Source organism: Mytilus edulis, chromosome 7 (assembly GCF_963676685.1).
Source record: "Mytilus edulis chromosome 7, xbMytEdul2.2, whole genome shotgun sequence".
Taxonomy (NCBI): Eukaryota; Metazoa; Mollusca; class Bivalvia; order Mytilida; family Mytilidae; genus Mytilus; species Mytilus edulis.
In genome coordinates this window covers 46,952,293-46,960,818 of record NC_092350.1, presented here as the reverse complement: position 1 = coordinate 46,960,818, position 8,526 = coordinate 46,952,293, and the positions used below count along the sequence as shown (strand labels likewise).

Genomic DNA, 8,526 nt, shown 5'->3' with positions numbered 1-8,526 from the left:
CTTATGAGCAGCAAACCTCTATCAAGAAAATCATGATAGGAAATCTTGCACGGGAACATCGTACCAATTGGCAGATATATACCCCGTATGCAGGTGCTGCTGGAAAGTTCACATTGGAAAGCTGAAATCATCTCTTTTGTCGTAAAGTTTTGTTTTCAACCGACCCTCATTGTCAATTTCTAGATGTAAGTCAAGATATGAGGCCGACTTAACTGTATCGGTTGTATCCCTTATCTATAGTTCGATGGGATAGATACGTTTAATAATAAAGAAACAAGTCGGCAAGAAGAGGGGCACAATTGGTTCCCATTTGAATGCCGACAGTCTGTTAAAAAAACACGTTCTCCATACGTAACAAAGATGTTGTCAATCAAGAAATCAAGCATTTTGATAATGTCAGTTTCAGAAAATGATTTGTTTGAATCAGAGTGATCTCTTACAAAGTAGGATTTATCCCTTCCTAAGACAAGATATTTGTATCTACGTTGTATCAGTCTGTATTTATGAGTTTTTAAATCTGTTTGTTAGTTCAGTGTTCGTTGTTTCTTTTCGACCAGTTTAATTTTTATACCAAAATTTTGACGGGACGTATTATGGTATACAAATGTCTGGTGTCCATCTGTCCGGCGTCCACATGTCGCACCGTAACTTGAGAACCGCTTATCTAAATTTCATGAAACTATAAATAGTTGTTTCTTATGATAGTCAAACGATCTGTATAATTTTTGGTGAAAATAGGAATCAAACTTTTTGAGTTATGGGACTTTATAACTAAAACATTGCTTTAAACTTCACACACTTCTTAATTATATTTATCCAAAGATCTGTTTACTTTTTGGTGATGATTCAAAATTGTATTTTAGAGTTATTGAGTTTTTTGTAAAAAAAAGGGGGGGGGGGGGTTTCACATGTCGCGCCATATCTCATAAACGATTTAAGATTATTGCTTAAAACTTTACACACTTTTTAGTTATATTTATTTTAAGATTTGTATACTTTTTGGTGATGATTCAAAATTTTATTTTAAAGTTATTGAGTTTTTTGTAAAAACATTTTTTTTTTCACATGTTGCATCGTATCTTATAAACATTTAATGATTATTGCATAAAACTTCTCACACAAGACGAAGGGCGTATCATGCGCAGATTGCGCAGCTGTTTATTTTTCATGCCCCTAGACGATTTATATTTGATAAAAATTCTATTCTCGTGTGTACATGTACAATGACATTTATGTCATAAACACGAGTTGTACACACTTATCGTATCCATTTTTTGTTGTTTTTAACCAAAAGGAAAAAAAAAAGATAAGGTGATAACAAAAAGTAGAATAACAAAAATATTCAAGACGGAAAATACCCTATCAAATGACAAAATCAAAAGCTCATTTTCCGTGGAGTTCGATATTTTAGTTATTTTACTTTTTTCCTACCGGACATTTACAGTTTTCAAATTACTGCAGTCGTTTAAAAATCTGATTAAATTACAGATCATGTGTCAAGGCTTTGCTTAAAAAGCTCGCTAAAGAGATCGGTTGTTTAATCAAATAGGTCTATTTGCATGTTAAAGATTATCATCAGGTTTACTTTCAGAGTAATATGAGTAATGGCAAGTAACTGGAAACTTTGTGGAGTTTGTGAACTACGCAATATCAGTAAACAGTCAGTCATCTGGTGTTCAGATTGTGATGAGGGTCTCTGTGATGATTGTAGGGAACACCACGGTTTATCCAAAGGAACACGTAATCATGATACCGTGATGATAGCTGAGTACCAGAAATTACCAAGTAATGTTATTCAAATCGCACAGTCCTGCAAGAAACATGATCAAAAGTATCAAATATTTTGTATGAAACATGATTGTCCGTGCTGTAAACGTTGTGTGGTCGAGGAACACAATAAATGTGAAGATTTAAAAGACATAAATGATGTCATAGGTGGAATCAAGTCTTCAAATGCATTCCAAGATATCGAAAGGACTCTGAACGAGGTAAAAGAACATATCCAAATGATACGGAAAGACCGTGCAGAAAATCTAGCCTCTTTGAAAGAACAAAAGAAGAACATTGGAATGGAGATTCAAAAAGCTAAAACCTCGATCAATAATCACCTAGACCAACTACATCAGACACTACTGAGAGATCTTGATACATCAGAGGAGACAGAGAGTAAGAAGATTCGTCAGCTACTGAGCGAAGTTGAGAAGCAGGAAAAAGAGATAGCAGAATTTCAAGCCGGGTTAGAAAATATTAAGCAGTACGCTTCTGAATTACAAACGTTCCTGGCAACAAGAGACATGGAGAGTGATTTAGCAAAGAAAGAACATTTTGTTCAGTCAATAATTAAAAGCGAAAAATTAAATCATTCACAAATATCTTTGAAAATTGAAACGATTTTACAGAATATTACTATAGATGTTAAATCCTTGGGAGAAATCATCGTTGATAATGAGCCGAACAAACTTATTATAAGAAGACAAAAGAATCAACAGGCTCAACATATGATTGCCGCCCCAGTACCAATATCCATTGATAACATGACACTGACGTTACGACAGACTGTCAAAACGCATGGCACCAACGTAAAAGGATGTACCATGCTGCGTGATGGAAGAATGATGTTTACTTGTTACGATCAAGAAAAGGTCATAGCAATTAACAACGATGGAACAAAGGACTTTGAGATGAAAGTAGGTAGTTACTTTGATATCGACTACATAGATAACAATATAATTTTTGTGACGTCTGGTAGCCGCAGGCGGTCTCAGTATATCACCCTTCTTGACATTGAGAAAAGAAAAGTTGTTAGAAGGTTTAATGTTGGAGAATTCAATGAAGGCGCAGTGCTCATAAACGACGAAACATTAATATATTGTGCATCAGAGAATGGATTGAAGATAATTGATTTGAATAATGAAACAATAGGTTCCATTAGATCAGGACCTCTTGGCCTATCGGGATTTTCATATGTTACAAGTTTTGATAATTATATTATATATACAAACCCTGACAACAACACAGTGACATGCATTGATTTCAAAGGTACGCCACTATGGGAATTCAAAGAGGAAAGCGTTTTAAAAGGCCCCCAAGGTATATCCGTAGACAACGATGGAAATGTGTATGTTGTTGGAGCCAAATCAAACAATGCTGTGGTTATATCACATCACGGTAAACGTCATAGACAAATTCTATCTTCGATTGAAGGTCTAACCCACCCACATGCATTGCGTTATGATCAGTCAACAAACTCTTTACTTGTTGCAAACACACAGGGTCGCGCGTTTCTGTTTGAGGTAAAGTAGTGAAAGACGTAAATTATATATAAATATACTAAATAAATAAATGATTTGCAAAATACGTTGAAGGTATAAAAAGTCATGAGAATTCTGAATGCAATTAGGTTCTATCCTTGCACTCTGGTTCTAAACCTTGGTTCTATCTGGGTTTTTTGGTGCGAAATCATGGTAACTGGTTCAACATTCGGGTTGTTTGGTTGTAGCAACCCACCTTCTTGGTTGCATCTGGGTTCTATTCTAGATTATTCTAAAAGAGGGACGAAAGATACCAGAGGGACAGTCAAACTCATAAATCGAAAATAAACTGACAACACCATGGCTAAAAATGAAAAAGACAAACAGACAAACAATAGTACACATGACTCAACATAGAAAACTAAAGTCTTAGAATAAACAACACGACCCCACCAAAAACTAGGGGTGATCTCAGGTGTTCCGGAAGGGTATGCAGATCCTGCTCCACATGTGGCACCCGTGTTCCCGTTAAACTTGGAGAAGATAACCGCAAGTATCCGACTAAAAAGATAAAGAAGGTCAAAGACGCTAAAATTGTTTTATAACATTAAACATTTCAGCATCGACGGTTAAGGAAGCTGTAAGGTATTTATCTTCTCATTTTAATTATTTTGATTAGGAAACTAGATAGAAATAAATCATCCTATAGATTTAAAAAACCGAAATATGCAGTATATCGAACATCCTTTTATTTAATTCAGTCGTTCTGTTTTCATTTATTTTCCTTTACTCATCCCTTATTTCCGTTAATATTTCTAGGAGTTTTAAAACCACCCAATTAGGACATGTCGTTCAATTGACCAACGATATGTGCATCTAGCCACTTGACCAGTTGACGACTTGCATATATGTTTGATTGCAAATTTATTTTCAAATTCGATTGAAGTTTATTTAATTGGCTTTGTAATAATGTCAGATTTGATAGAAATACATGTGAAGTATATGTAACAAATCGTTTTGTTCAAAACAGAATGCTAAAAGACATATACAATGAAAGTGATGATCAATTTAAGTTTGTAAGCAGCTTTAATTAAGTGAAAAATAAGCTATAAAATATTACAAAAATGTATATGGACAATAAATTTGTCAAATTTGATACTCCTTGTGATCATTCGGCCCAAAATAAAGAAATCAAAATTAAGATTGAATATTTTGATAATGAAATTGTGTGTGTGTTAATGACAGTGCTAGTGGGATGAGTATCACCTGCACAATATTCAGAACTTCTGTGTTGGCGCCATAGTGGAGGGGCATACAGTGTTACCCTAGTCCGTACGTCCCGAACGTCGCCAAAAATGGGTTCCGTTCTCCAAACTTTAGTTTGCCTCAACCAAATACCACAAAATTTATACACAATATAAAAAAGAAGATGTGGCATGAGTACCAATGAGAAATCTTCACGAGAGACAAATTGACACAGAAATTAACAATTATAGGTCACCGAATTGACAATGTAAAACAATTCAAACGAGAAAACTAACGGCCTTATTTTTGTACAAAAAATGCACGAAAAACAAATATGTAACACATCACATAAACAAACGACAATCACTGAATTACAAGCTCCTGACTTGGGACAGACACAAACACACAAAATAAGGCGGGGCTAAACTTGTTAGCGGGATCCACACCCTCCACCTAATGTGGGACAATGCTTATTACCACACACCACAAAATCAAATTTGAAATTTGGTAGAGTCACTTTTATCGTTCATGAGTTATCAGAGGATGTACAACACTACCTGATGGAAGGATGATGTTTACTTGTTACAAGCAGATAAAGTTATAGCAATGAACATCAATGGTGAAAAGGAATTCGAGATGAAACTAGATAGTTGCTTTGATATCAATTATATCGATAACAATATGATTTTGTGACTCCGGGCGGCACCTTGAAATTTCCGAATATATTTCTTATTGACATTGAGAAAAGAACAGTTAGTAAAAAGCTAAATGCTGGAATATACAATGAAGGCGCGGTGCTCACAAACGACGAACATTAATATATTGTGCAGGGGGAAATGGTTTAAAGACAATCAATATGAATAATGAAACAATAGGTTCCATAAGATCTGGACCTCTTAGCCTATCGGGATATTCATATCTTACAAGTTTTGATAAACATATTATATATACAAACCTTGATAACGACACAGTTACATGCAGTGATTTCCAAGGTACGAAACAATGGGAATTCAAAGAGGAATGCGTTTTAAAATGCCCCCAAGGTATTTCCGTAGACAAATATGGAAATGTATATGTTGTGGGGGCCCATTCCAACAATGTTGTGGTTATATCACATGACGGTAAACGTCATAGACAAATTCTATCTTCCATTGAAGGTCTAACCAACCCACAGGCATTGCATTATGCCAGTCAACAAATTCACTTCTGATGACAAACAGAGAGGGCCACGCATTTTTGTTTGATGTAAAGTAGCTAAAATACGTATTCAGATTTGAGTAAAATTTTTAAGGAAATTATTAAAATAGTTTTTGCAATATTGGTTGTTTATTGTTTTTCATTATCAAATTGTCTATTAAACTAATTTTTGAAGCCAATTCTTTATACATATATGTCTGAGAAACAAATATTGACAGAAAATTAATATAATACCATTCCAAATGTTTCATATGGAATGTATATGAAACTACTCCTCAGGGTAAAGAAGCAATATTGTGCTTACCTCTCCGAAACACCTGAGATCACACCAAGTTTGTTTGGTGTTCGTGTTGCTTAGTGTTTAGTTTTCTGTGTTGTAAACAGTGTACTATAATTATTTGTCTGTTTGTCTTTTTCCTCTGGTATCTTTCGTCCCTCTTTTATGCAGGAGTTTTAGTTTTAGTTCTATTATCATTCTTGATCCTAGTGCTAATGTTTGTTCGAATAAACTCATCATAGAAACCAGGATAAAAAAAAAAATTTACGCCAGACGCGCGTTTCGTCTACAAAAGACTCATCAGTGACGCTTGAATCAAAAATTTTTTTATAGGCTAAATAGAGTACGAAGTTGAAGAGCATTGATGACTCAAATTCCTAAAAGCTTTGCTAAATATAGTTAAGATAATCTATTTCTGAGGAAGAAAAGCCTTAGTTTTTCAAAATTCAAAGTTTTATCCATCTGGTGAAAGAATATTCCACTCATATACACAAATGTTTTGTGCTGATGTTCATGTAATATTTGCCACTGAAAGTTTGGCAAACTTCAAGAAAACAATGAAAAATAGTTCAGATGAAGGTTCGTGTTCTCATCATCCAATGTGATCACTTGCCTGTCGACAGTGATACAGCGTGATTGTCGGATTTCGAACATGACTGAAAAGGTCAACCAGTTTTTAAATACAAAGATGGCTGATTTACTCTTGATTCTTTGGTTCTTTTAAAAAAAAATGGCCAATATGATAAAGCAGATAGTGCTCAAATTGGCACACAGATTCAATCAGTTATAAATGGTATGTGTCCAAGACTCTTTTCAAAATAAGTCTTATTCGATTATCTCAAAACAATTCTCACTGATTAATGTAAATGGCGTTATTCAAACCCAAATATGTCGCAGATAAAATCTTGAATCATTGTTTCTTCATATGTAAGTTACATTCAAATACTCATCATCCGTCTATCAATCCGTCTATCTGGTGAACTGTAGGTTTCGACATGTGTATAGTCCGTGGTATGATTACCAAAGTTAATCTGACGCCGACTTCACCAAAAACCGACAATATTGATGCCACTGACGTTGGAAGATGTACCATACTACCTGATGGATGGATGATGTTTACTTGTTACGTAAAACATAAAGTCATAGTAATTCACAACAATGGTACAAAGGACTTTGAAATAAAACTAGGTAGAAACTTTGATATCGATTACACAGGTAACAATAAAATAGTGTTACATCTGCTCGTTAATGTAACTATTTCCCTATTAAATGCTTTGATATAGAGCAAAGACAATCTAATTAATCGTTTAATGTTTGTTCATGCAGTGACGGTGTAGTGCTTACAAACGTAGGAACCATGAACAAATTGTACAGGGAAGAAGGATTGAGGACAATCAATGTAGATAATAAAACACAAGGTTCAATAAGATCCGGATTACTTCGTGAATATATTATTCATATGTAATAATTTTCAAAAAACACATTCTATATAAAAAACAAACATGGAGTCAACACTCTGACATGCACTGATTTCCAAGTTAAGACACATGTGATTTCAAAAAGAAAAATGTTTAAGACGAATCCGAAGGTTTCTCTGTTACGTTCAAGTTCAAATGCGAAGTTGAAATCATTCCTTCGAAAAATTTATGGACGCCACTACTAGTTGGTTGACATTTATGGAAATCTGATTCGCCAGATGACGACGGATAAGTTCAAATCGACGTATTCAAAATACCGTCATCTCTGCCTTGTATGTCACCTATCGAATAAGGAATTACATAAGCCAGCCATAAGACGTGTGTCGCATGTGGAACAGGATCTGGTTACTCTTTTGGGAGTCCCTGAGTTCACCCCAAATATGTTTGAGGGTTTGTGTTATTCAATCTGTAGTTTTATATGTTGTGTTTTTTATACTGTTGCTTGTCTTTTTCGTTTTTTTTATCCCGGCTTTGGTGGTTCGTTTTGAATTATGACTTTGAATGTCCCATTGATATCTTTCGTTTTTCTTTAAGTAGTAAAATTTTAAAATAATTGTTGTTCAATGTATCACGTTTACTATTTGGTTCTATATATTTATCACCGTGAGCAAATTAACTTATTTTCGCGGATATTTGTCTAATAGCGTTTAATCTACTTCACATTACTGTTAGGCGATTTTTTTTGCCGATTTCCATCACTGTAACTTTAAAGTAAAATGATAACAAAGGGACAACCAATCTCAAACCTTGAATCAAAAAAACTGAAATAAAACCATATGTAAAATAAATTTGAATAAAAAGTCCAAGAGACGAACAACAGTCAACAGAACACAGCACAACATGAAAACTATCCCTGCCTGAACATGCAAAAACAGCGAATGATCTTATGAGGTCAGCAATGGTATGTTCTATGAACAATAGTTAATAATTGCATCTTAAAATTATATAACAAATATTCCTTGATGTAAAAAATATACATTTGCATATTTTTTTTAGCGTACAAATATCGATCTCCAAAGATGTATTTTGCTTTTGGAACAATATTTTCATTTTTTTAGGATTTCTTATGAATTGTAAT

At 34.2% G+C, this 8,526-nt stretch overlaps 1 protein-coding gene across 1 annotated transcript; it reads left to right on the top strand.

Moving 5' to 3' along the window:
• Positions 1-1,604: 1,604 nt before the first annotated feature.
• Positions 1,605-3,302, top strand: LOC139483164 (uncharacterized). Its single transcript, XM_071267198.1, has one exon. It carries the CDS (start codon positions 1,605-1,607, stop codon positions 3,300-3,302), a length of 1,698 nt encoding a protein of 565 aa, XP_071123299.1.
• Positions 3,303-8,526: the final 5,224 nt, after the last annotated feature.